This window comes from Crocuta crocuta, unplaced genomic scaffold (assembly GCF_008692635.1).
Source record: "Crocuta crocuta isolate KB4526 unplaced genomic scaffold, BGI_CrCroc_1.0 scaffold750, whole genome shotgun sequence".
NCBI lineage: Eukaryota > Metazoa > Chordata > Mammalia > Carnivora > Hyaenidae > Crocuta > Crocuta crocuta.
The window spans coordinates 1,012,504-1,039,418 of NW_027529191.1; the positions used below are offsets into that span (position 1 = coordinate 1,012,504).

Consider the following 26,915-nt stretch of genomic DNA (forward strand, 5'->3'; position numbering starts at 1 on the left):
GCCCTCCTGCCCCGGCCCCGCCCTCCTGCCCCGGCCCCGCCCTCCTGCCCCAGCTGTCTGAGGGTGGGGCTCTCCGCTGCTCTGGGGGCCGGGGGAGGAGGAGGCAGACGCTGAGTCCTCTCTAGTATCCTGGAGCCAAGTACGGAACCAGGGTTGCAGCAAAGCCCAGCATTAGGAAGGCGGAAGGTAACTGTGGGAGAAGGTGTCTGCACACTGTTGGGGGGCCCAGGGCTGGAGGTGAGGGCAGCGCGCGCAGCCTGGTTCTGCGGGCCATGCGCCTCGTGCTCTGGGTCCCCTCACTGTCCTTGCCTTGGGGAGAGGGACACGGGTGTCCCTATCGGACAGCACATCCTCTCTAAGTGCTTGAGGAGCATCTAGTCACCACGGCGGAATGGGGAGGCGTCAGGAAGGGCTGCGTGTGGTTATACAAAATCTAGGTGAGACGTGAGTGAAAAATAAGATTTATAAGCCAAATAAATATAGCTAAGGATCACTGATGTGAGAATATTGAAAACGTGTAATTCTTCATACTGTTCTGACCATTTTAAATGGAGAGAGTGCCACTTTCGGTTTCCAGGTTCTGGGCCTGGGACCCGGGAGAGGCTGGGGTCAGACCCGCCGTTCATAAAGTGATGGGAAGCAGCAGACATCCGTCTACACTGAAGACCCCTACGCAGCCCCGGTGTACGAACAGTAAGAGTCAGCACCGGGCCCGGAGCAGCGGGGCTCGGTCCTGTCCCTCGCAGTCACCCGGGCAGGGCCCCAGGCCGGGATTTGCCGGGTCTGGGAGAGCAGCAGGGAGCCGGCCATCTCAGTGGTCCTTGCGCCCAGACTGCTGGGCCGCGTCCCCTCACCTCTGGTCACTGACAGGGAGTGAGGGCGCCAGGGGACGTGGAAAACCCAGCGGCAGGACCACCAACCTTCTGGCACTTTCTGAAACAAGGTTGGGAGGCTAAATGTGTCCTGGCCAAAGGTTAGAAGGTGAAGGCGCCCAGAGGCTGATGGGTAGCAGGGCTCCTGTGGCCATGGCCTGTCTGTCCCCGAGCACCGGCTGGGGCGGGAGGCTGCCAGGAAAGGGCACGCATGCTTTCCTACGAGGGACACCAGGTTCAGGCTGCTGCCTGCGTGGCCTGCCGTGTGCAGTCTGCGTGGCCGACTGCCCGAGTCATTCACCTGACCTGCCGCGCACCCTCAGGGACTCTGGCTCAGCGTGGTCCCATCATGGGCTTGCCTTCCAGAGAAGAGGAGCCACCAGAGGGGCGGCAGCCAGGTCAGTGGGACACACGTCATCCCTTAAATTCACTTTTGAAGGCAAACAGAAGCCTCCAGGAGCGCGAGTTCACATGGGAGGCGGGAAAGCACGTGGCAATCCACATGGGGAGAAAATGACAAGGGAGGGTGAGACAACCGTGTGCACAGGGCCTGTCTCTGCTCCTAACGTGGGTGCCCCCGGGGAGCTGGGGTCCGGGGGCCCGGCGCCAGGCCCTCATCCCTGCTCTGGCTCCCGCTGCCAGGCCCCATTCCCAGCGTGTGACAGCGCCGTCCGGCGGGCAGACGCAGGGGAAAGCAGTGTTTCCACCGCAGAGCGAGGCACGGAGGTGGGATGGTAGGAGGCCTTCCCGGGGATACGAGTGTGTTTTGTCAGAATGTGGCCCAGTGGGCTGAGGTCATGGCCCTGGATGGGCAGGGGATGCTGAGTCCCCGGGATTGCAAGTGTGAGCAGGGCCGATGGGTGTGGAGGCTTGCACGCCCGGGGCAGAACACTAGCTGGGGCAGGCGCTCTCACTGGGCCCAGTAACATGAGTCACTGCTGGTGTGCGGGCTCACGGTGCTGCTGTGGCCACAGAGTCCCCCCGGGGCCGTCCCCTCCTGCAGACCTCTGGCCTGGGGCCGTGCACGGCCACGCATGCGGGTCGGTGCTGAGGCCATCTCCCACCCGGCGACCGGAGCGCAGCCCGGGCGAGGCTGCCGTGGGCGAGCAGGTGGTGTGGAAACAGCTGGACAGAACGGTCGTGCTTGGTAGAGGACGCCCACCCTTCGTGCTCCCTTCCCACTCAGGGGCACCCACGGGGTCCCTCTGGGCGTTCTGGTGGGGACACAGCCTCCCCGGAGGCTCGGTGCCATGCGGACAGAGCCAGCCCGCCGCACAGCAGAGCTGGGGCCGCCAGCTGTGGTCCCCAGGCCGGGCCTACACCAGCCACACTTGGGCGGCTTGGGATCCGCAGGGAGGGGGCTGCAGCCTGGCTTCCCCCGGGTGGACGTGCCTCACCGCAGTTGTGACGGCAGCACCCACGTGGCACTGGCACCAGTGCGCTCTCAGAGAGGTGGCAGGGCACCTGGGGTGCCATGTGGGTGCCACATGGACCCAGGGACGGGGCTCTGAGTGGCTGCAGATCAGCCATCGGCCTCGACTTAGCCAAGTCCCTGCGTGTGTAACATGAGAATGATGATACTTACCTGGAGGGCCCGTGAGTGGACCATGGGACTCAGGTCCTACTCAGTGCACCCCCGCAATCCGGTATTCAGTAGGTGCTCAGTAATTGCTGCTCCTTCCCTCCCTCCTGACACTGTGCACCTGGGCCTGGGACCCCATGAACAGGCGGCCTTCCACAAGACTTGGGCCAGGCTGCCCTTCTCCGGGGAATTTTGGTGTCTCCCTAGGTCGGGCGGTGACCACAGGGCATTAGGGCTTGCTGTGTCTCGGAGGAAAGCAGCTCATGTGCAGGAACAGGAGACCCTCTGGGGAGGAGTGCTGGCAAGGGGCACCCGCGAACGCGCGTGCTGGGGCCGGAGGCAGGCGGCCACTGGGCACCCGGGGTTCAGCCACCAAAACAGCCGTGTCAGCAGATAATCGGGACACGGGATGAAATCAGGGGGAGCAGGCAGAGAAGGGGAAGGGGAGCAGGTGTCCCTGGCCTGAGCACTGGCGCACCCCAGGTCCCCGAGGCCGAGTGCTGGTGGGTCCCCGGCCCGAGCGCACACGGTGGCTAAAATTGAGGGCTTCAAAAACTGTTACCTGAGTCCTGAGTTTAATCATATCGGCTTCCATCTGGGAGTTGGATTCATTGAGCTCCTTGATTTCTTCATCTAACTGTTTGATCTCTTCATCGTTTTCTATGCCTATAAGGACAGACAGCGCCGCGTTCAAGCATCGGGCGTGCAGGCAGAGCTACCGTTTTGAGTTTTCTTTGTTCTTTTTATATTTGGAACTGGATTTTCTGGAAAAATATTCTCTTGGATTTAAAGAATAGTCCCAGTTTGTGTGTTATTCCATCCCTACAACCAAGGCGCGCAGACCCCGCCCCACCGTGGGGGACACCTCGGGGACAACCGCCCGTGGCCTCCGCTGGAGCCGGCTTTGCCCGCTTCAGCCCATTTTCAGCGTCTCCCTTGTCGCACCACAGACACCTCTGCAAACGAGACCCACAGCGTGCCCGCCCTGGCCAGGCCCCCACAGAGCTGCTGACGTGGGGGCCCCAGGCCGCCTCCCAGAAGACTTGCGGGGGCTAAGGGGGGCTGCAGGGGTCGTCCCCAAAGGGCCCTCTGCACACGGGTCATGTAACTGTCACAAACCAGAAAATGCTAGGAAACACGTGTCCGCCGATGGGGCCGCTGCGGCAGTGGGGGGACGGGGGTAGGGGCGGCCCCCCCCCCCCGAGTGCCCTGGGACTGACCGCCAGCTTCAGCCTTTCGAGGCGCCTGGGCCGAGTTTCCAGCGCCAGCTCAGTTGGCCGCCTGCTGGCAGTGGAAGGCGCCAGGGCAGAAAGATCCAGACCCTTTTTTGTTCTGGCCTTTGGGTCTCTCGAGGCTGAATGTAATCAGGGCAAGAAGAGCAGGAATCCTGCAAAGACCCTCACCCTGACAGCCCAGGACTCGGGACTGCCACCCCTCGGTCACACGGCACAGCAGCGGAGGCGGACCTAACACTCAGACCAGCGCGCAGCCCGGGCCTTGGGGGCCAAGACGGACGCCCTTCTCGGGTCTGCAGGCAGAAGGGCACAGCCCCCCCTGGGAGGGAAGGCCCGGGACACCTGACCCCTGGGGAGGCCGGCTGAGTCAGGGCCTCCCCACCGACACGTCCGAGTGTGGGATCCACGGTGTTGGGTCTCGGTTGTTTTCAGTGAAATGGAAAAGAAAGCGGACGTTGGGAGGAGTAAGCAGTCTTCCCGACGCCAACCACACGCAGTCTTGGGAGACACCGCCTTCCCTCCGTGCAGCAGGGGAGTGCGCGCTCAGCTTGATTTGTGGGCTCACTACCCTTCCTTTCCAGTCTCCTCTCCACCCGCCCTGGGGGCTAAACTGTAAACAAGCGATCTTAAACCCGTAGAGGGCCCACCCCCGAGAGGGACCAGCTGTGGCCTGCTGACCACGGCCCTGCCACACAGGCCTCAGCAGGTGTCTCTGGCACATCGTACAGGGTCCAGAACATCTCCCGCAAAGCCCCGTCGCCCTCCCATGCCGTTCACGGATCTAGGAGGAAATCCTTCCAGCAAATCGGGAATCTGTTAGGTTTCTCCCTTTTTTATCTGTGATCAGACTTCCTTGGCAACTTTCTCGGTTAGGAACTAGGCCGACTGAGTCACTGCATGGGATCCTGGGCACACAGGAGGGCTCCGTCCCGGAGGCGGCCGATGGCTTGTTTCCGTACAAGTTCAGATGCGCCTCGAGCGACCGAAGAACACCAGTGCGTAAGAATCCTGGAGAATCCTGAAGCGGCTGGGTTATGACGAGTCTACCCTTCAACAAAGACTGGCCACGCCGGCAGCCCAGGCGCGCAGAGAACGTCTCTCGCACGGACGGCAGTCGGGACGTGCGTGCTGGTGGCCCCTCCACGCCTGTGCCGGAGCCGGGTGGATTTACCACGTGAATTTCTCTTAAGAGCAAGTGCTTCATGTCATATTTCTTCAGTTTTTCAGGTCTGAACAAACTTAACATTTCACTTTTTCCAGCCGTATGTCATAGTTTCTGTTGATCACAAAAACTGCACCAGGGTGACGTGTGATCTCTGTTTCTAAGAGGCACAGGGAACCTTCCTGTTTTCTCCGGACCCCTGAGGTCTGGCTTGTCCAGATTCAGGTGACTTCTGTAAGACACCGTCATTCATTGGAAAGGGCTTCTCTCTGGTGCTTGCAGGGAAGGAGGTGGTCCTCCCCAAGCCGGTCTGGTAATGGCTCCCAGCCTCTCTGTCCTGTGTGAGTGCAGCGTGCAAAGGAAGAGCGACCAGGAAGCCAAAGAACTGCTTTCTCTTAGACATTAAATAAAAAGTCTAGTTCCTTATTTATATATGGCGGCTAACGGCGTCGGAGAGGAGACCTGACTGTTTTGCGGTGGAGCCTGCGTGGGAAGGGCTGGCGTAGCTCTTCTTAGGGACCCGTCCTCTGGGGACCCGCAGGGCTGTTTGATCACGACATCTGATTCTGGATAATTCTTGATAAGAAAAGAATGCTCTATGCACCTGCCTGTTCCCAACATCAAGATAGGACATTTCCGCTGTCAGAGTGCAGCTGTGACCAAAACACCTCACCTCAGGTCGGGCGGGCTGAAGATCGCCGCACTAGCACCGCGCCCAGAGAACTGTGAGGGAAACTGCAGTGAAACATCTGAACCAGCTTGTGGGAGGTGCCCTGTCAATGGTACCCAGTATAAACTGAGGCTCATAAAACACCCCGACATGTCAACATCTTTGTCTTGGGGCTGGATTCTAGCAAATGAAAGCTTAGAACAGTTTTGATAAAGCTCTAAGGAGAGAATGTGGGGTCTCTGGAATACGGGTGAAACCCGGGTGGGGGGTATTTTACTGCTTGGAGTTCTTATGAAAGAGCATCCAACAATTAGTACTTTCTATTTACCAACACCCAGGCAGCTGCAGAGACCGGCGACCTGGGACATTTCCCGGACGCGGGTGCATCTGCGAACCGCCCTGCTGAGGGGTCGACGAGTCGGGGCTGTAGAGCCTGAGTTTTGAAACATGACAGACCGACATCTAAATCCAAATCTTCCCTCATAAGAGTTTTGTGAGGAGTAGTTTTCTTAGTCCTAAATTTTAAATTCCTCTATGGCAAAAATGGTCCCTCTGTGACACAGTGGTTGTTAAGAGGTAAATTAATCCATAAAATACCCGACTCAGTGAGACTTGAAAAGTGGGAGCTAAAGAAAGTGGCTCAATACTAGGTGTCCCTTGAGAAGCCAACGGCCACCAGCCAGAGCGTCCTGGTCTCCACGCTCAGCTGTCCGCGGCCTGAAAAGCGACAAGAGACTGGTTTTTCCTGCTGACTCAGTGCTGCGAGCTGACGAGTAATTAAAAGGAAAAGAAAGCACAAATACGATACGCGGTCTAGCGCAGTGGACTTCAATTTCTGTTGAACTGAAGAATTAAAAACAAAAATTCCTTTTTGTAAGTCTTTAATTGGTCGTCCAAATTTTTTTACTGTAAGTTTAGATAGTTTCCAAATATATATATTTTCAATATATATTGAAATTGTATGCTGTGGAGTGCTTTAAATTTATGCCCATCAAAGCCTTGGACCAAAGTGTTTAGCGCATAAGACTTATGAGAGATGGCCGCTACTTAAACCAAGCTGCAGATCAGGTCACTGCCAGAGGGGTCTGCAGGTCAGATCCACTTTCTGACAAAAGTCATATCATGTTAAAATATCCAGTAAAAATATAGCAGAGGGCGCCGTGCTGACCTTCCCATCTCTGAGTTTTCTTCTAGGAGCGCAGGATGGATGGACGGACGGATGACCGTTAGTGCTTTTGCGTCCGTGAAACACGACAGAGCGCCCGCTGCGCCTGTCCTGTGCGCTTGGCTGCCGCCCCACCCCCCACCCCCTGGGCTCCTGGGAAACGCCCCCAGAGCCCAGCAGAAGGTGGACGGGATCTTCTGGGCTCAGGAGACAGTCCAGAGAATTCCAGTGTCTGCAAACAAATTTCCTAAAGCCCTTCGTGTGCGTCTGCCCCTACGGCATCCCTGAGGGCCCAGGGCACGGGGCAGTGCCAGCTTCTGGAGGGGAGAGCGTGACCCGGGGTGCGGTGGGGAGGTGGCTCATTGTCCCTGTCTTGGGGCAGCCACAGCCCGGCCGGGTCCTCGTCTCCAGGGAGGCTGAGCTGGAGCGGAGCGTATGTCAGCGCCTGCCGTGGGCAGCGGGGAGGCAGAGCCCCTTCCCGCCGCCGCCTGTCTCCTGTGACAACCAGGGAGGACGGAGGAGGGCTGCCTCATTTCCTTCTGTCTTTGGCAGGACACCCACAAAGACCCAACAACAGCGACAAGAGAGCAAAACAGGCAGGGACAGCGGGGCTGCGGGGGAGGGGCTCTGCAGAGGGGTCTGGGCAGAGGCCACACCTCCCGCTGCTTTGAGAGCCATTCTGGGAGACAAATCACAGCGACCTTGTGGGGACAGGGACGAGCAGACCCTTTAAGTTTGAAAAAAAAAAAGAAGGAAAAGGAGAAGGGGTGAGGGGGAGGAAGAGGAGGAGGAGGAGGAGGAAGAGGAGGAAGAGGAGGAGGAGGAGGAGGAGGAGGAGAAGGAAAGAAGGGAGGAGGAGAGGGAGGGAGGGTCGGGCTTTCAGAGCCGGAAGGGAGCTTCAAGCACACTTAGAACAGCTCCTTTCTATGCAGGTGAACACTTGATGGAAGATGCTGGAATCTCGGTGGCCTGCTTGAGGCCTTAGTGCTCACAGAAGAGCCAGGTGTGGGAGGGAGGGAAGCTTCTGGACTCCTCACCCACGGAGGTGTAAGAGCAATGGCAGGTGAGGTCGTACTCAAGATATTCAGGAAGAGAGACAGAGAGCCGGTGCCCTGCGCGTACCAGCCGGGGCGATGCCACGACCAGGTCTCTGCACTCGGAGGGCTGGGCGCCGTCACCGTAGAAGCGGAGAGCTCCCCCCCATCCCCGGGGAGCGGCAGCGCGGTTCCCCCGTGCTTGCCCTTGAGTCAGCCACTCGGGGTGACGCCCGACCCTCCGCGCCCCACCCACAGCCTCTGCACCGAGAGGAGTGTTGGGGGAAGTGACTCTGGTCCCGGCATGAAGAATGTCCAGAAAGACGAGAAACTCGGGCTCAGGAGGACCCGGGTCGGTCCAGCGCCTGCCCCTCATGGCTCAGGACCTGAGCCTCCTCGTCTGGGGGTAAGCAGGGCAGACTGTGTCCCGGCACCGTGCCATGTGGTGACCCGCACGGAGGCCCCGCCAACGGCCCGGCACTTGGGTCCTCAGTGCGAGGAAGTGGGTGACCTTGTGCGATCACCCGCCCTGCAGCCTGAGGCTGGGCTTGGCACCTCCGGGGGGCGCACTGACCGCTCGCTCCCGCCTCTGCGACCGCGCTGGCTCTTCCCGGCCTGGCGCTCGCACACGGGATTCTCAACCTCCTGTCCCTCGGCACGAGAGGGCCTCCCGACGCCCGGAGACGCCTGCTCCCCACGCTGGGCACAGCCCCTTCTCGGGTCTGTTTTCTTTCCTTTCCTTCTCTGCACTGACCACCTGCTCGCTGCTGCCTCCTTCGCCGATGGGTGTGGACCGTTGCAGGGGGACCCATGGGCAGGAGGTGGTTGCTTGACCACCAGGGTGTCTGGGGACAGGTCACGCTGAGTATTTCGGCGAGGGTGGCAGTGGCGGTTTCTTCCTGGCGGTCGGCACTGCTATCGCGGGTAAGAGGTGTGACAGCAGCGGCCTGGCACCTCCCGTGACCTCCCCACGCGGCCTCGGGCCCGCCGGTGGCCTTGTGGTCCCTGAGGCTCTGGGGGTCAGTGTTCCACGCACTCGAGCTCCGTGCCTGTGGCCCCGAGCGTGTGTCCCGCAGAAGGGGAGGCCAGAGCCAGAGCCTTCTTCCCGTCGGCGTCGGTGACGGCTGTGCGTTCAGTGCAGGCGGCCCGCGTATGCCCTGGAGCTGGTGTCAGGGCCCTTGGGCCCCTGGCGTGGGTGGGGGGCGGCAGCCTCAGGTAGAGCCCTGCCAGGGGCGGCCGGTGCCCGGGGCTGCAGCTCCAGAGATGGGCGCAGGGACTTGGCTCAGGGTGACCCCCATCCCGCACTGCTCGCTGCTGCTCAGAGGAGCCCAAAATGAAGGCGGTGCCAGCTTCAGGGGTCACTGCCCCGCCCCTCGCCACAGAGTCCTCCGAGGAGGGGCCCGGCTCCCGCTCTCCACGGTGACAGTTTGCTGAGTGGCTGCAAATCCCAGGAGCTGTCACACCCCCAGCCGCGCTGTTCCCAGTCCCCCCAACACCGCGTCAGCCGTCCAGGGCGGGTACAGGGTCGGAGGCTGCGAGCGCGGCCCCGTTGCAGCAACACGTCAGGCGGAAGCTCGTTTCATGCACGTTTCTGCTTCAAGACACCTTGATGCACATTGTTGGTTCACTGGCTCTGACCTCACGGGCAACGGCACACGACCCGGCGTGGACGGCGCTCACCTCACACACACGCGTCACAACCCTCGTGCACGGAGCGCTCGCCTGCACCGCACCTTCCCAACAAACCAACAAAAGGCTCAACAATTTCGAAAATGCCCCCCTAAAAAGACTATGAAAAGGACCCTCTGTACAGGATGAGTGTGGCCCTGTCCCCTCAGCCTGCAGACCCACACCTCTCCCGCTCCGCCACACCCCAGCGCCACGCCAGCACCGCGCCTTTGCGATTCTGCACCAACGTTGTGAATGGAGGATGAAGCTGAATAACGGGGAGGCTGGGCTGGTTCCACGGCCCTCCCTCCCGCGGGGCCCCTGCACTCCGGCTGCGGCGCCCCAAGGTCCTTGCAGGCGGATGGTGGCCGGCTGGGAGGCTCAGCGTGGAAGGGGCAGGAGGGTGGCTGTCCCTGATCTGGCCCCTCCAGGGGTCTTGAGGCAGAGGCACAGCGGGGCAAACTGCTGGGACCGTTAGTGAGCCGGCAAGGGGCGGGTTTGGCTCTGCTCCCCCCACCCCAGCCGAATCGACTGGCTTCTTAGATGCGGCCAGAACTATCCCACTCGGGCAGAGGCGCTGTGACCGTCTGGGGCTGTGGTCACGCCCGAGCACGCGGAGCCGGGCCGCGGCGCCTGCCCCCGGGCAGCCCATGGGAGGGGTTACCGTTGCTGGCCCGCTGTCGGATGGTCAGCATCTGCTCTCCCGACAGCTTCGCCTTCTTCATGGCTGACGTGGCTCGCGGGCATCCCGACAAGCTGGGGACAAGACACAGGTGGCATTAGTCATGGGTCTCTCCGAAGACGCCGGAAGCCCTGCAGAGAAAACGTTGTGAGCCGTGAGTGAGGCGTGTCACCAAGTCATTCCGTCAGACTGGTGGCCAGCCACGGCGTTTTGCAAACGGGAAACAAGCCAGAGCGGTGGATGCGTGTGGCCCGGTCTCCGAGCACGAGGGGGCCGTGTTGGCCTGTGGATTCACGGATGGTTCTGGGTGGGGCCTCGGGCCGGGTGGGGGCAGCCCACGGTCCCTTCACCGCATGCCTTCAGGGACTGCGTGGGTTTCTGTGGAGTGACGGTCTGTCTTCGGAAAACTCCCTTATTATGGGAAGTGTCGAACTTATATGAGGCCTGAATTAAGATCTGATTTTAAACATACAAAAGTAGGGAGCCCCAGCAACAAGTCACCCCAGGTCCACCGTCTGTCTCTCAGCCCATCCGCCTCCTCCCAGCCCGTCCGCCCCCANATGTTTAAAGCCGGTTTGCCACTGACATCGAATGTGCGCAACTTCCCATTCGCGCCTGACGCTGACACTCCGTCCCCGCCGGGCGCTTGTGCAGAACCGGGAAGCAGGTCCCTGCGTCTGTCTGGTGACTCCCAGGTGGCCCCCTCCTCCTCCTCCTCCTCACTGTGTACCAAATGGGACACTTCCATCCTGAGCACCTTCTGTGGTCCCCGAGCCCCGGGCCTCCCCAGCTCTGCCCCCCGGGGGCTCAGCCTTACCTGCCACCATCCGAAAGGCCCGACCCCGGGGGCCCCTGGCACTTTGTGTGCGGATGAAAGGAACACTGTACACGCGTACACAACCGTGTGTCCGGTGTTCGTATATATTACACCGGGTATGTATAAGGTTGTGTTTCATCCACAATTCAGTGCCAGACGGACCCTGGTCGCAGCCTAGTGACGTGGTGAGGGGTTTATCTACCTCCGTGTCCCCCCAACACCCAGTGAAGCGTGGACTGCGTGCTTATTAGCACAACCTCTGTAATGTCTGAATTAACGTGCGAGGCTTTCTAACTCTTCACACGGAGTTTCTCACACGTTTTCTGATGGGGCATCCGCATTACTTGGGAGAAGACATATCCTTGTACATCACATATTTTCACCATCCTGTGCAGCTCACGCTGATGTCCAAGTGGTCTCTGGTCCGCTGTCTGAGACGTTTGTACTTGGTGCCGCGCGGAGTAACTGTGAGACATCACGGGACCTTCCCTCCGTGAACTGTGCTTTCTGGCTGCGTTTCCAAATTCATAGGGCGTGAGCCCCCAGGGAAAATGCCTCTGGGCCCCAGATGGCATGGCGGGTGGGGGGCAGGAAGGCACTGAGGGGCCCCCAGGGTTTAGTCATCCAGGGGACTCCATGCTGCTGCCTGGGGACCAGCCTCATGCGGGTTCCGTCACCACAGTGATCCGGGACAGTCCCTTCACGGGGCCAGGACCTCGGCTTCGGTCCTGCATGCTCAGCCCGCCACGGACGGACCACCGCGCTCCCCGGAGAAGGGTCACCGGCTCCTCGAGAGCAGTGTCCCAGGGGCCACCTCCACGTCCTCCCCCGTCTTCTCAGGGCTCTGTGTCCCATGTCAGCAAGTGCAACTCGTCCGTGCCCGTGTCCACGTCTGCCAGGCTGTTAGAGAGCGGGCCCGGCCNGTCCCCGCGTCCCCCGCCGTCCCCGTGTCCACTCCCGTCCCCGCGTCCCCCGCCGTCCCCGCGTCCCCCGCCGTCCCCGTGTCCACTCCCGTCCCCGCGTCCCCCGCCGTCCCCGCGTCCCCCGCCGTCTGCACTCATCAGGGCTGTTCTCCTGGCCGCTCCCAAGCTTGTGGCACGAGTGTGGTGCACTCCGGGCATCTCCGCTCCCGACTTCTGCCCTGACGACGGGCTCATCAGGACGAAGCCACGCAGCGGCGTGCGGGCGCTGAGCAGCGCAGGGGTGTCGGCGGAGCAGACTCACTGGCATCTCCAGGGGCGATGCTGCTCCCAGACCCGAATGTGCGGCGGAGGGACCCCAGCCAAGGTCTAGTCGAGGGGCTGCTGGCCCCACGCGGATTCCATCTTTTGATGCTTCTCGTGGCTTTCAGTTAACAGAGGGCCAGCTCGGAGGGCAGACGACCACACCCTTCCAGGAGCCGGGTGCCCTCGGGCTGGGAAGCTGCACAGGGGCACAGACAGGCCCGCCCACCTGCGTGGGGGCCTGCATGGTCTTGTCGGTCCAATCTGGAAGTGTCCCGAGGCGCTGGCCTGGGTGCAGCGTGGGTCGTGTGTCTGGCAGACTCACGCTGGCCTCACTTTGTGGCGTGGTGGCTTCCCCGGCAGCTGCAGGCCTCAGGGAAACGTCCCACAACTGTCCCCTGCAGGGAGCGGACCTGGGGGCCTTGGTGCTGCACCCAGGGGGGCCCAGTGGGCCGTCACGGAAACCCCTGTCTCTGAGTGGAGATCTGGAAAGTCACAGAATCTTAGTTCTGGTCACTGTGGGCATCAAACAGTTAACTGGTTCCCCCCCACCCCAGCACAGGGGGCGGCACCCAGAAGTCCAGGGGGGTCCAGGCAAATGCTGCAGAGGGAGGGGGGCATTCGGCCAGGACATCGGCCCCCAAGGAACGTCCTTCAGGGGAATCTTACAGCTGAAAGCGGCTAAATTAAGGGAAAGGCTCTGGGAGGTGAGGATGTGAAGATGGGGGGTGGGGGGCGGGTCGAGGGGGGAAGGAGAGAAGGAGAACGGGAGCCTTGTGAGCAGGCTGGGGTGCGCTGCCCAGAGAGAGGCTGGGGGGGGAGCGTTAGGGACAGAGGTCGCGGGGACCCGCACAAGGTGGCATCTGGGGCTCAGAACTCAGCTCGGAGGGACACCCCGGATGCAGCCGGCCTCTGTCAAGCCCGGCTCTACTACCTGGATGCTTATTTACTATTCGTCGCTTCACCGTGCTGCTCTCGCCTCCTTACCGTGTGACCCTCACCCTTGGGAGATGAGGTACACTTGGTAATGGGGCCTGCAGTGCGGACGGTCAAGGATCACAGCTCCTGCCCCCCACACCCGCTTTTGCTGACTCACGCGCACCGGGCATCATGTGGGGATGGGCAGCGGTGCCCCTGCAGCTCAGCTGCCCACTGGGCTTCCCGGCTCTACGGTTTCCAGACCACCCGCGCTGGGCGTGCGGGGAGGCAGCAGGAGGCTGGTACGCTGCCCGCGCGGGAGGCTGGCCGCCCCGGCGGGAGGGTCACCCCGGAGGGAGGGTCTCTGGTCCTGGCTCTGCTGCTCTGGGGAGTCTCTCTGCCATGGTGCCCACCCCCCACGGTTGCTCTGGCTCCTCCATGACGCCTTCTGGAAACTCAGCAAGTGCAGCTCTGAGCCGAGGCCCCTGCAGACTCGGGGACCGCCCCCTGCGGTGTGCGTCCTGCTCTTTCCTGGGCGATTCCCTTTCTCCCGTTTCCTCTCTTCTCCGACCTTCTCAGAGACCTGTTCGCTCCATAGAAAGCCTCTTGAATTCTTTCTCTATTTTTTAAAAATTATCTTCTTTTCCCGTGTTTATAATTTAAGAGAGAGTTCCTCAGCTTTATATGCCGACCTTGTAACTGAGCTTTTCATTTCACTTGTCTTCGTTTTGAAAAGATCTTTCCTGTCCTCTTAATTTTTCCTGGATTATGAATTTGATAATTCATTCTGTTCTGTTTATTCTCCTTTTTGGGGATAAATTTAAAAAGTTCTCCTTTTTCCAGAGATGGCTGTTTTCTCTGGGCTTCCTTTTTTCCTTATTTTACAGTTTGCTTTGCTTTCTGTCGCGTCGCTGAGCGCGTTGCTTAACGAGCTGGTCGTCCTGGGCTGTTGGTTCCCGAGTGCCACCAGTTGAGGCCTGTCCCCGGGGCCTGCAGGGGTCTGTCTGGAGGTCACAGGGGGGCACACGGGCTGACACGGTGCCACAGCAGGTGGGGAGCGAGAGGCAGAGGGCCTCGCCACCGCCCCCACGCCGTTCCTGCTTCCCGCACACTTGGGACGCCGTCCCTTCCGCAGGGGCGAGGGGAGCAGAGGCCGGCCACCTGGAGGCCTGCTCCCCTTACAGAGATTGCCACCTGGTGTGGTTTCGGAGCCCGCCCTGACTCCCGCCCTGACTCCCGCCTCAGGGTCGTGGGGCCGCTGGGCCACGTGCTCACTCCTGGTTCCCACCCTTCTGCATCTGTGCACCTTTGTCCCCGCCCCGCCCCTGCGCCCACCAGCTCCACGGCTCCCGCCGCCTGGGCGTGTGCTGGAACGCTCTCACACCTGCGTCTTTGTTGATTTTACTTCTGCGCTGGTGAAACGAGAGCAAGCCGCTTCAGCAGAGCTGGGGTCAGGGGAGCTCTGTGTTTCAGTCTGTGGATGCGGATCCTGCATGGAGGCGGCTGCATGGAGTGCGGGGAGGGCACCTGTGCCCGTCTGTCTGTCTGTACGGAGTGTGCCCTTTGCTCCCTTTCTGTGGGTCAGAATGGCGGGGAACCCGGCTGCTCTTCCTCCTTAGTGAGGAGTCAGGGGTGATGACCGCAGGAGGCCACCCGCCCAGGGGACGGAAGCAAAGCCCGAGTGGNCCCAGCAGGGGCACCAGACGGGGCCCGGGGTCTGATGGCCACGAGCCGCCACTCGGAGGGGCGAGGCCCTGGTGAGGGTGCTGAGCCAGTCCGGGGTTGTGCTTCGGAAGCTTGTCCCAACAATGAGGACACCACAGTCTGTCTGTCTGTCCTTCTCGCTCTCAGGAAGCTCAGCTCGGAATTTCGCGCAGTCGTTACCGTGGGTCAGCCGTCCTCCTGAGAAAGACGTGTTGACGTCCCAGCTTCCAGAACCCGTGAGCAGGGCCCTGTCTGGACCCTTCGCAGATGTGATCAGGCTGAGTGACACCAGTGACCGGCGTCCCCTACAAGAGGGACACGCCCTGCGCCCATGGCGCAGGAACGGCCCGCAGGCCGCCCGCCTCGGGGCCGTTCAGGGCGGCCCTGAGTGCCAGCTCCTTCCTCGCTCCCACCCCTCTCTCCTTAGCCCATGAGCAATCTGTTCCGTGGATGGGAGCTTTCCTGAGTGGGGCGCTGCAGGGGGCAGGCCCTGGGGCACCAGGGACGCGGGGACGTCCCTCGGGAAGGGCCAGCGGCCTCAGTCCAGGGAGGGGGCCGTGCGTGTCCCCCGCCTGCTGAGCCTTCACTGGCTCGGCCTGTGCTCTGCTCACGGCCCTGGAGGGGGGATGGTGGGAAGGTCCCGCTGCAGCGGGTGTAGACGAGGACCCCAGGGCGCCTCCCGATTTGGCACCTGTGTGTTTACACCAGTGGCCGCACGTGGCGTCCAAATGTAAACTCACATCATCCGAACTGGTCACATAACAGAGGCAGGGACTCTACCGCGAACCCACTGACGGCTCCCAGCCCCGCAGGTCGGCGGCCACAGGCCAGGGCGTCTGCCCCCAGGGTCCTCGATGGCTGTCCTCCTTGGCAGCAGCAGGAGGCTGGGGGGCGGGACGATGGGTGTCAGTGCCTCCCGGGAGCGAGGAGCCCCCACTCTGGCTGGGAGCCCCAAGTGCTGGGTGTCCCTGCGGCCAGCCCATGCCGGGCTGGGGGGCCGAGGCCAGGGTGGGGGGTCCCAGGGACCCCAGGACACAGAGTTTCCAGGGACGCAGAGGACAGATGTCTGTGAGCGCCGGTGGCGCCTCTGCCGAGGACGGAGCCTGCGGGACGTGAGGCCGTGACTGGCGAGGGTACCTTGGCCACAGGCCCGGGAGGTGCGCCCGTGGAGACAGCAGGCGGCGGGCGGGACCCCGGGCTGAGTGCTTGCCGCAGGGTGGAGGAAGGGCCGAACGAGCACGGTCACAGAAGACACGCAGACTTGGGGACCTGTGGGTCCAGTCACATGTACAAAGTGGCTGCACCCCAGAAACCTGCCATTGGCTCACGGGAGAAGGGTCCGCGGGGCAGGCTGAGCGGAGGGCAGCGACCTAGAGCTTCGAGGTCCTTGGGCTGCTTGGTTTGGTTTGGTTTGGTTTGGTTCTGTGTTGGTGTTTAATTGAGGTTCACTCACATCCTGGGACTTTCAAGCTTTTAAGAGCTCGGTTTCTTCATCTGTTTGCTGGAGATAAAACGAGCTTGTTTGCATGATTAAGTTCTGGTTTGCACATGGGTCTTCCCTATATGATCATAACAGGCAGAGGCTCTAGAAAAGGCTTATTTTTCCGGAGACCCTGGCACAGCGGCGCCAGTAACATGCTGGTGGGGGGCAAGTTCCCGGGTGACCCTGGGGCCCCTGCCGCCTCCACCTGTGTCACTGTTGACCCCTCCCTGGGTGAGGGGTGTGTGCGGCACGTGGCTGCCCCTGTGACCACGCAGTCTGGACACGGGGGAAGGGGGGGAAGGGGCCTCCGTCCCGGAGCCTCAAGGAGCTGGATTCTGCCAAGACCCCAAGTGAGTGTGCAGCGGACAGTGAGCTCCAGGTGAGGGCACAGCCTGGATCTCACACCTCGATTTCGGTGGGCGGGCGCCCAGCAAGGCTCCCGTGGCCGGGCAGGTGTCCTGCGAGCAGGGGCAGAGCGAGGAGTGGCTGTGGCTTTAAGCCCGGGGTCCAAGGTATTTGTGGAACAGAGGCCCCGCCAGCTGCTGATCAGGACGGCTAGAAGGAGAGCACCAGCTGGGCCCTGGGCACAGAAAGATGAGGTACGGGTACAACATGGGTCCAGGAGAGAAATCTCTGGCAGAGCAGATGCCCCCCGCCCCGGGAAACACTGCTCGTCAGCTAGTCAGCTATCTGCTTCAGACCGAGGTGAACAGATGTGACCTTTACCTTCCGGCTTCCCTAGGGGCCTGTGGGGGTTGAGGTTCGAGGTAGGTGTTGGATCCGCATTTCTTCCTCCCAAATGCTTCCCATCAGACACAAAACGTGGAGATCAAAATACAGGAGTCAGACGACAGGGGTGCTTTCTGGGGACGGGGGCCAGCACGGGGCAAGTTGGACCTGTGCCCTGGCGGCTGGCCACTCAGGGCCTGAACTCGCGTCTCCTGTGCAGTTAGGGGACTGGCCAGGCCAACTGTGTTGGGTCCAGGCCGATGCTTCCGAGTGTGTGCAGGAGGAGCGTGTGCGGGCGGCTCTGGTCCAGGGACGGGGCCCGCAGCCCCATGTGCGTGCGCACAGAGGAGAACCACTTCCCCGGCACGGTCTCCCAGTCCCTCTGTCGCCGGGGAGCCCAGGCCCCGGGAGGGACAGGCCCTCCGCAGGGTCGACACTGCCTCCTGCCTCCTCTGGCGACAGAGCAAACCCCAGGCCGCAGAGCAGGCCGTGGTGGAGAGCAGGCCGTGGACAGAGCCTGCAGGCATCTTCCGCAGATGGCGCACCTAGTTACATGGCCCCCTGGTGACCCCAGGGTGACCGGTGGGGCAGGGGGTGCAGCTGGCTTCCCGGACGCAAGGGTCCAGCAGGTCCCGTCCGCCTGGATGGGCATCTGCTCCTTCTGGAGGGGCCACCTCAGCCCCTCCGTCCCTCCTGCTCCAGGACAGAAACCTGCAGGTCAGGAGGCCTCTTCTCCTGTTGTAAAGAGAAGCCTTCAGGAACCCTTTGTGACCCTGAAAACCACCTGGTCGGAGACACCATGGCCTCCCTGTTTCCTCCCGCCTCCTGCGGCAGCAGTGGGGGAAGGGAACTCAGACAAGTGTCCTCGTGAGAAGGGTGAGGGCCAGGGGGCCGGGCAGCGTCCAGAGGGAGCATTCCAGAAACGACAGCGCCTCTGGCTTCATCCACAGCTTAGATCACAGTTACCAGACCTGCGAGTTTTCAGTCCTCCAAGCAGTGGAAAGTGGTGGAAATTGGATTTGTCATCGAGGAACCTCTTTGTGGGTCCTCTGTGCATGCGTGTGGTCTTGGAGGGAGGGGTGAGTCTCAGCCCCGAGAGGACTCGCTGCACTGGCGACATCCGACCCTGGCGGCAGGAGAGGTCTGCCCCACTTTACTTTCCCTGCGGGCGGCCTCCCCTACGAGGCCCAAAGGGGAGCCCAGCAGGTGAGGTGGCTGCAATGCTGTTCCCGGCGCCTGACAGGGTCCCTGCACTACAGGCGTCCCGGCCGGTCCTGCAGGTGTACACGGCAGGTCTGCGCATAATGCTCCCGGCGGGACTTGCGCCTTCCTGGCAGTGTGCCCACCAGCTTCTCAACAGCCCACAGAAGCCGAGGAAGGATAGAGCTTCCTCTTCTTGGGCTCCAAAGACTCCATCTCCCAGCGTCCCTTGGGAAGACTCCATCTCCCAGCGTCCCTTGGGAAGACTCCATCTCCCAGTGTCCCTTGGGAAGACTCCATCTCCCAGCGTCCCTTGCATTTAGTGATGCTATGGCCTGGGTCTACCTATGGGATGGAGGTGAAGGAGGAGGTAGGAGACTGCAGGAGATGACTGATTACAAAGTAGGAAGCGCTCAGCACGGGGACCGATTTTTAATACAATCTCTTGGGACGTGCCAAGCAAAATAAAATTCTGAAGAAGCCTAGCTCCCCATTTGTGACGGACTATAAGGAAACTGAAAATAAATCAGGTTGTCGGGTCCAAGTAGAAAAGTTTAAGAGGGTCTGGGGTGTGATCTTTTTGAAAAAAATTCATTTTGGTCAACCCCAATGAAAGACAGGGTTGTTTATTTCTCTTCCAAGGTTAGAATTAGTGACTTTATTTGATAGAGTCTCCCCGATGTTCCCTGAAGTGGAGTAAGATGGAGGGGATGGGAGAGGAGTGTGCTCAGCCCACGTACTCACACAGCAAGAAGCAGGTTCAACGGCCGAGGACGTCCACCTCCCCTCCCCAGCCCCAGGCAGCGGGGCCCCTAGCAGAGCTCTCTCCCTGAGCCCTGCCCTTCCACGTATGCCCCTCACTCCGGGGCCGTGGTCCCGGATCGTCTTGCCTTGGGACCCTTCCCACCTGGACAGCGTTCCTGTCCCGGCGGAGGCCAGCTGCTCAGTCTGCACCCACCGAGCACACCAGAGCTCTGGTCCCCTTAGCAAAGGTATTCTGTCGCTCTCAGACGCGTGAGGCCATTTCCTAAAAGCTGGTTTGTGAGAACAGGTGAGGTGCCGTGGATATGCAGGAAGCAGGAAACCATCCCCCGGGCAGAAGCCGCTGCCGCTGAGCAGGGCAGGCCCTGCAGTTACGGGTAGCGGGCCACACAGGCCACTCTGCGTGGACGGAGAGTGTGGCCTGTTTCACCACCTGCGTAAAGAGGCTCGGCTGGAGGGCAGGCAGTGTGGCCCTGCGTTGCCGGAGGCAGGCTGCCTGAGTCCTGCCCTGTCACTTGGACACACACAAGTACTTAGCTCCTCTGGCCGAGTTCCTGCTCTACAGACCAGGAATGTTTAAAAACGGGGCACGTTATGTCTGAGTCCCCAGGTTCTTATGAAGATGAGGAGGGTTAACAGGTGCTTCCAACCCTGCTCGGCACACGAGGAGCCCGACGTTATGCTGAAGGACGAGGGGCCCTCGCAGGGCAGGTGGGGCAGTGGAGGAAAGAGCGTTCTAGGTAACGGGGAGGTGCTCCGATGCGCAGGGACTGGTGCTCAGCAAGGCTGGCGGGGAGGGGGACAGCGGTCCTGTGGGCGCCCGGCTGCGGGGGCATCGGGGGGGGAGCCGGGGAACCTCTCCGCTCTTCCCTGCCCACCCACGCCCTGCTCTCAGTCACCCCGCGGCCTGGGTGCGTGCCCAGAGCTGTGCGAGGCTGCTGCCTGTTTTCCTTTCCCACACCCTGCCGGCTGCGTGTTGCGGGAGAAAGTCAACCCCGGGGGCATGCCCCCCCGGCCCTCCCCGTGCGCCCCACCTGCCCTGTCGTCCTGGCCAGGCTCTGACCCCCCCCAAGCTCTGCCTGCCAGTCGTTCTGGGTGTTCAGTGGCTGCCTGTCTCTCACCGTTTCCCTTTCTGACAACACGCGGTTTCTCTCCTCCTGAGGCCGTGCCCTGCCCGGGAGATCCGTGTCTCCCTCCTGAATGTCTCCTGCCACCGGCCACATCCTCACTCCCCACTCCGACACCTGCCCTCTGCCCTATCTCAGAGGGTTTTGGTCACTGGGTCCCTTGCCTAGCTGTCCCCATCTGGGTTCTCTGGAACCCTCTCCACGGCCCCCGGGAGGCGCGTGTGGCAACTGCTTTGGGTGACAGTGCTGGTTCGGCTCACGGCTGGCCTGCGAGGTGACGACGGGGAGCAGCCCTGGCGGGGAGAGTCGGTCGGTCCCTACTGCTTGGGAAGCATTTACAGGTCACGAGGGCCGGTGCTGTAGCGTCAGAAACCAGTAATTCCACTTCCTGTACTACTGGAGGGTCTGTAGTGTGTCCCGATAGAAATCTGTCTGATTTATATGGGAAAGTATCTGGTTTTGAGTGACTTATTTTTCATTTAAACGTTGCTGTTTTCGGAAGACTCAGCCAATCCGACATCTCCTATGTCCTTTACGCGAGCTCAGCTCGGGACACAGACTGGAGCCCCCCACCCTCCACCACAGGGTAGAGAGCTTGACCCCCAGACTCGAGTGACCAGAACGAACGGAACGGTGTCCCAGGAGGCGGGGCCGTGGTGCGCAGAGCCCCAGCGGCCCTGACCAGCCCCGTCCCGGGATGTCCACGGGGTGCGACCTCCTGGAGGAGGAAACCGGGGAGAGCGGCTCGGAGGGCGTGGAAGCTCACTCAGGGTTTCTGTCCTGGCGCCGTCAGACGTGACGCCGTGTTGCCTCGGAGGCTGTCACACTTTGGGGGGGAAAGAGGAGTAATGGGAAGTTTGTGTTTTCCCTGCACGGGGGGCATATGAGGAGCCCCACATCTCAATGCACCCAGGCTGTCTTTCTGGAGGCTCCTCCTCGGTAAGGCCTTACAGGTTTGGGGGGACGGCTGGCCTGTCACCCCACACGGCCGGGGCCACAGCCTCCCACGGACGAGCCGTCAGACGCTTGTGCAGCTAACGTCTGCACGCTTGGCCGGTCTTGCCCGGGGTTACTATTCTCACACCTTCGGGGAATCATGTTTTGCCTACTCAATACAATAAATGAGAACCTGTTCAGGAGATAAAAACTGCAGGTGAACAGACAACATAGGATGTGATTCAGCCTTAAAAAGGAAGCACATTCTGACGCCTGCTAGGCATGATGAAGTCTCGAGGACGTCGTGCTCCATGAAATGAGCCAGACGTAAAAGGACAAATGGCGGCTGATTCCACTCATCCTACGTCCCTGGAGCCGTCAGATCGCAGAGGCGTGGAGTGGACGGTGGGCCCCGGGGCCGGGGGGGGGGGTCAGGGTCAGTGTTACTGGGGACAGAGCTGCAGTTGGGAAGGTGGGAAGCTTTTGGAGGTGGATGGTGGGGACGGCCGCACAGGCAGTGAGCTTTACGCCGCCGAGCTGTGCACCTAAAGGCAGTTAGGGTGGGAAGACGTGTGTTTCACCACAACTTATACGCAGCGCAGCTCAGCTCTGCTCTCGGTTCTGTTTGTCCCCTTTACCCGCGTGCTGCCCCCGTTCTCCTTCCCGCACAGACGCGGAGACCCTCCGCCCGCACCTTCACCGCGGCACCTGTGGGGCAGGCACTCGCCCGCAGGCGCGCCGACGCCCTGGCCTCCTGCGGATGAGGGAGGCGGCGGCTCACAGGCCAGGACTGGCCTCTGCGGTGACTGGGTGACTGGGTGGCTGGGAGAGGCCGGGTTGACGGAAGGGCCCCTGACGCGAGCGCCCTGACGAGTCTCCCCTCCCGGGTGCTCTGCAGGCAGGGTCACAGCCTCTGTGAGGCTCGTCCAGCAGGGCTGGTGGCCCTCAGGCTTGGCCAGCATCATCGGTCACAGCTGGGGACTCCTGTGTCACCTGCAGGGACTTGGGCAAGTGGGCAAAAGAGGGCGCTCTGGGGCCAGCATCTCTCCCCTGGGACCCAGGACAGTTTCTCGGTGCAGCCCCTCACCCCAGTAGTAGGAGTGGGGTCTGTCCGTGAACAGAGGTGGATGGACGGACACTGGATGAGCCCTGAGTGTGTGAACATCTGCAGGCTGCGCGGCCCCTCTGTTCAAGGGCAGCTCCTCACAGGAGACGCCGGGGCCGCTGGCCTTGGGCCGCAGGCTGCGATTCGTCAGGGGTTTGACCGTGTTTCCTCTCCGGTCCCCCTGATCCTGTGGGAGTTTTCTACCCCAGCAGGATTTTCTTTCACGATGAAAAATCAACCTTCCTTTCAAGGGACATTTAAAGGCTCAGACCCACACGTCCCTGAACACACCATGACTCTTTCCCGTTTGCATGCAGACTTCCGTCCGCTCTGGGCTGGACACGGCTTTACCGCATGCCCTGGTGTCCTCCGCCCGCCTTCCAAGAGGCTGGGGCCACCGTGCCCCACAGAGTCCACTGGCCTCTGTGATCTGTCTACACCACCCACCTTCCACGCAGAGCCCGCCCAGCGCCATTAGATTCGACAGAATAGGCCTCTTCTGCGAAGACAATCTAACTGCATATGTTTCTTTTCAAATTAAGTAAGTAAAAATGAATGGGTTGATTGGCTCTTCTGGAAGCTGCCTGATGTGCTTCTGGCCCAGGTGTGCAGCGTGAGGTCCCCGCGCTAAAGACCACCCTCCCTCCCCGAGCGGGCCTGCCCGCACCCCCTCCGCGGGAGAACAAACCTACATCAATTCCTGTGTGTGCGGATACAGCGCGCCTCCCTGTCGATCCTGACCCAGGACTTTGGAAAACCTGTCCTGGTACGTAGATGGGAACGAGGCGGCTCAGAACGCACTCGAGGCTTTGCCTCTTTTTGCCCCAGAAAATCACGAGTTGGTAGCACGTTTCCACCTCTTCTTTCTAAACGAGGGCGTCGAGTCAGAAGCCGCCAGCCTCGCGTCATCGCGGCTGTGACGGAGGCTCCCGGCAGGGGCCGGGACAGGCGTCCACTCACCTCCGGTGTGTGAGGAAGCTGCCACTGACGTGCCCCGACCCGTCACATCCCGGCGTGGGACACGACATGCCCTCTGTCTTGACCGACTTCCAGGAGAACTGGGAGCCATTGAGGTATCCGTCCTTCTGCCGCTTGGCGGCCAAGGGACATCCTGACGCGCTGCGATGGGAGGCGTACTTCCCGGTTATGTGGCCCTGGCCGTCACACCCGGGAACGGGACATCTGGGGAGCAGAAAACACGCGCTTTATGGTCTTGCCATCAGATACCTGGCGCCTCTACAAGGTCAGAACCTGGCTTGAAGAGAAACCCGCCAGACTGCAAAGGACCCAGAGAGATCCTGAGAGTGCCACCTGGTGGGGAGCTGAGGCAACTGCTCGCGCGGGAAGGCCTGGCCGGGCCGCCCTGACCAGCTGACCAGGAAGGCTGTTTTGGAGGAGAGCGTCTGCATTTGGGGGCGAATGCTGGACGCGGCAGGTGGGACGCAGGCATCTGTTGAAAAGACCCCACTTTCGGACAGAATCACAGCTCTTTCGGTGGAGGAATGCAAGGCCAAGGAGAAATTGCAGGATTAGTTTTTAAAGGCGATTGGATAAGGCTGTGTTTTTCTCCAGCTAGAAAACCTGCCCGGTTTCGCCGTGTTCTCCGGGGCCGGAACATAGTCTCCAGCCAGAGAGGATGCTAAGCCGGAGAGCGATTTCAATTAAGTCTCCTGGAACGGCGTCGGCACGTGGCACACCATCAGTACATTTTTGGGGAGTATGTGGGAAAATCACTGGCAGCAGCTGAAGGTCAAGGGCAGGCCGGCCCCGCTCCTGAAGCCTCCCCACCGCAGTTCCCGCCGCAGGGCGGAGGACACACAGCCAGACCGCTAATGGCTGTCGCACGGAGGGTGGGGGTGAGTCATTGCTCCTCACAGGCCCCAGGCTGGCGGGTTTTACGTGCATTTTCTTAAAGGCAAAGCTCACATTCTACAAAATTTGTATTACCCAGTTATTTTGATAAGTTTCATATCATTTTTATAATAATTTTAATTTTGTTTTAATACTTTTTTTTTCTCCAGAGACACGGAGATGAACATTTCAGGAAGATGGCGCCGGGTTTACCTTACCGGGCTTCGGGCCCCGGCTCCGGGCACCGCTGTGCGGAAACGCCGGCTGGACGTGCCGGGAGCCCAGGGGCTGCCTCCGCTCTCAGGTCCCACCAGACGACGGGGCGGCTGCGTGGTTCCCGGGGCCGGAGCGCCAGCGAGCCCTCCTGTCAGTGCTGCGCCAACACCTGCCTCCCCCCCATCGGCGCGACTGCGCTGTCCCCCGAGGGGCGGAGGGGCGTTTCTCAGTCCGCTTCCTCCAGGCATCGGGCGCGCTCTGGGACTGGTGCCCACAGGCAGCCTTGCAGGTGACTGACCTCCCCTCGTCCCTGCTGCCGGCTGGCCTCCCCCAAGGACCCGCCGCCCTCTGCCTGCCCCGCACGCGTACCTGATGGGCTCCTGGTCCTCTTTGTCTTCCTTGCTCTGTGCTATCCTGATGCCACTTTTCTTTGCTCTCGGGCAGCCTGAAAGACTAAAGAAGGGACATGGATTCAGGACGCGTCCGCTCTGGAGCGCGGGCAGGCCCCTCCCCGGCGGCACTGCTCAGACCCCGTGTCTCCAGGAGCCGGAGCTTCTCCCGGTGAACACGAAATTCTGAGAGGAGGGTCCCTCTGGGTGTGGCCCCTGTGTGTGCTCTCCAAGTCTTCAGACCCCGTCAGCGCNNNNAAGGAAACACACGGTCCTTTGGTCTCTTCCTCAGTGACCCGCTGTCCGGACCCTGCCATCTGGGGACAGTGACCGGTGGTCTGTTCTGACTCCCCTCAAGTACAGACTCCCCGTGAATCTGCAGAAGGTGCAGACGAAGTTGAACATGATTATTTTATTCAATTGTCAAAATTTTGGAAACAGCAGCTCACATTTACGTAAAGGAAAACTTGCAGCTGGCACAGGAAACTACCCGTACGTGTACGAGCGTGTACGCGTGTACGAGTGTGTACGCGGGCTAACAACAGGCTGTGATGAGAGACTGTGCACGAGAATGGACGAGGGACACGGGGTTCTCCTGCAAAGACTGAAGAGTCAGAAACGGGGCCATTTGTGGAGACGCCAGCACGCACGATGCAGACTTGTGGGTGCCGATGTGCGGCCAAGACCCAGGGGGGGCCCAGCCAAACCCCCCCAATCCTGCGCGGCTGGCGTGCACCTCCTTGCTGAGCACGCTGATTCTCGGCGTCCCTCACCCATCACTGTGCTGGGCCCCTCAGCACCTTTCCTAGTTTCCTCTCGCATGAGAAGCAGCACCCTGCAGGCAGAGGGTGGGTGCCGGGGGCCTGGGCCCTGGGGCTGGGGGTTCGGCCCCACTGCTGCCCCCTCCTGTTTCCATCGACAGGCATCCCAACCCCCCAGATTGTGGCCTGTCTGCTACGTCACTGTCTCCTTCGACAGGAACGTGGGAAGACCAGATGTGCCTGAATTCCCTCCCTCCTGCTGCCTTTGTTCCTCGTTTCAAGGTAAAACCTTGGAAAGCGGGTGTGCTGCTCCTTGGCTGCCCCCACTGCTGTCCAGCTCGGACCTCCCGCCAGGAAAGGCGCTCTTCCCGGGCCACCGCGATCTGAGGCCGGCGGGCGCTCCTGGCCTCTGGCAGGTGACGCTCCTCCGAGCCCATCTGCAGGTCCTGTGTCCCGGGAGGTCAGTGTCGTGCACTGCCCTCGCTTGCGGCCTGTGCTCACATGTCCCTTGAGCTCCTGGGCCCCTGCCAGGCCTTCTCCCTGTGCGTCCTTCCCTTCCCGCGGAGCTCCCCTGCGGCCCCTCTGCAATCCCGGACAGAACTCAGGTCCTGCGTCCTACTCACTCCTGGTCACGTCTCTTTGGACGACGCCCTTCATTCCTACTAAAGATTAAACTCCTCACCCTCAGCTCCCGAAACCTCTCTCCACGTCTTGCGTGCTCCTCTCCACGAATGGCGTCGGCTCCCTGGCCCGAGACAAACGCACTTCATCCTCGGGAACACTGGGTCTTATTTGCCCGGGTCCTGCTGGTTTTACGTCCTCAGTGCGAAGACCGCCTGCTTCCGCCACGCCGCCGTGTGGGGCAGGCTGGTGTCATCCCGGGCTGCGCGAAGCCGCTCTGTTCAGGACCTTCCGAGTTCCGGGGGCGCGTGAACCGTGAGCTCGGTCACCTCGTCCAGCCCTGCGCTGTGTGTCCAGCAGGGGGTCTGCATGTGCTCGCGCCCCTGCCCGGCTCAGGTCCGGGGCCCTGCTTCCATCCGCCAGCTGCTGTCTCCTCCTGGGTGTTCCCGATTCTTCCGGGGGGCACTTTCGGGTCCTCCCTGCACAGTTCACATAAATTCCCACACGACGGCGAGACCACACAGGCAATGTGTTCAGTAATGCTCGTGGCACGTAGTACGTGCTCAGCAAATGCTGTCTTTGGTCATCAGAGACATTCTGGAGCCCTAAGCATGCAGCTGCCCTCTGAGGCTGGGCGGCTGTCCTGGGGGGCCCGAGTCACCCGGTGGCTCCAGGGCTTTGGGTCTCTTGCCGTGTGTGAGCGATGGCCGGGCAGAGGGATGAGTGGCCCTTCGGGACTGCATGCTGGGGCCACACTGGGGGGTCGCTGCCCTGGCAGGAAACTGCAGGCCTGGGAAGGGGGCAGCTCAAGCAATGGATCTCTGTTGTCCTTGTGGACAGGGCCGTGGTCTCTGTGGACCCCTCCACCCGTCCCTGGCAGACATGGTTCCTCTGATCACTGAGGATGGAGAGAGGCAGAACATCTGCTGGCAGGCTGTTTTTTTGTCTTTTGTTTTTTTTTTTTTTTTTTTTTTTTTTTTTTTGGGGGGGGGGGGGGACAGAG

At 61.2% G+C, this 26,915-nt stretch overlaps 1 protein-coding gene across 1 annotated transcript in view; it reads right to left on the minus strand.

Annotated features, from left to right (window-relative positions):
- The window catches only part of MYT1L (myelin transcription factor 1 like), a 276,307-nt gene that overhangs the window by 4,346 nt on the left and 245,046 nt on the right, over positions 1-26,915 (minus strand). The window contains exons 19-22 of the mRNA XM_077758294.1: positions 24,511-24,594; positions 23,035-23,256; positions 10,053-10,144; positions 3,017-3,120 (exon numbers count right to left, since the gene is read on the minus strand). Of these exons, the coding sequence (XP_077614420.1) occupies positions 3,017-3,120; positions 10,053-10,144; positions 23,035-23,256; positions 24,511-24,594 (502 nt within the window). The remainder of the gene's footprint in view (positions 1-3,016; positions 3,121-10,052; positions 10,145-23,034; positions 23,257-24,510; positions 24,595-26,915) is intronic.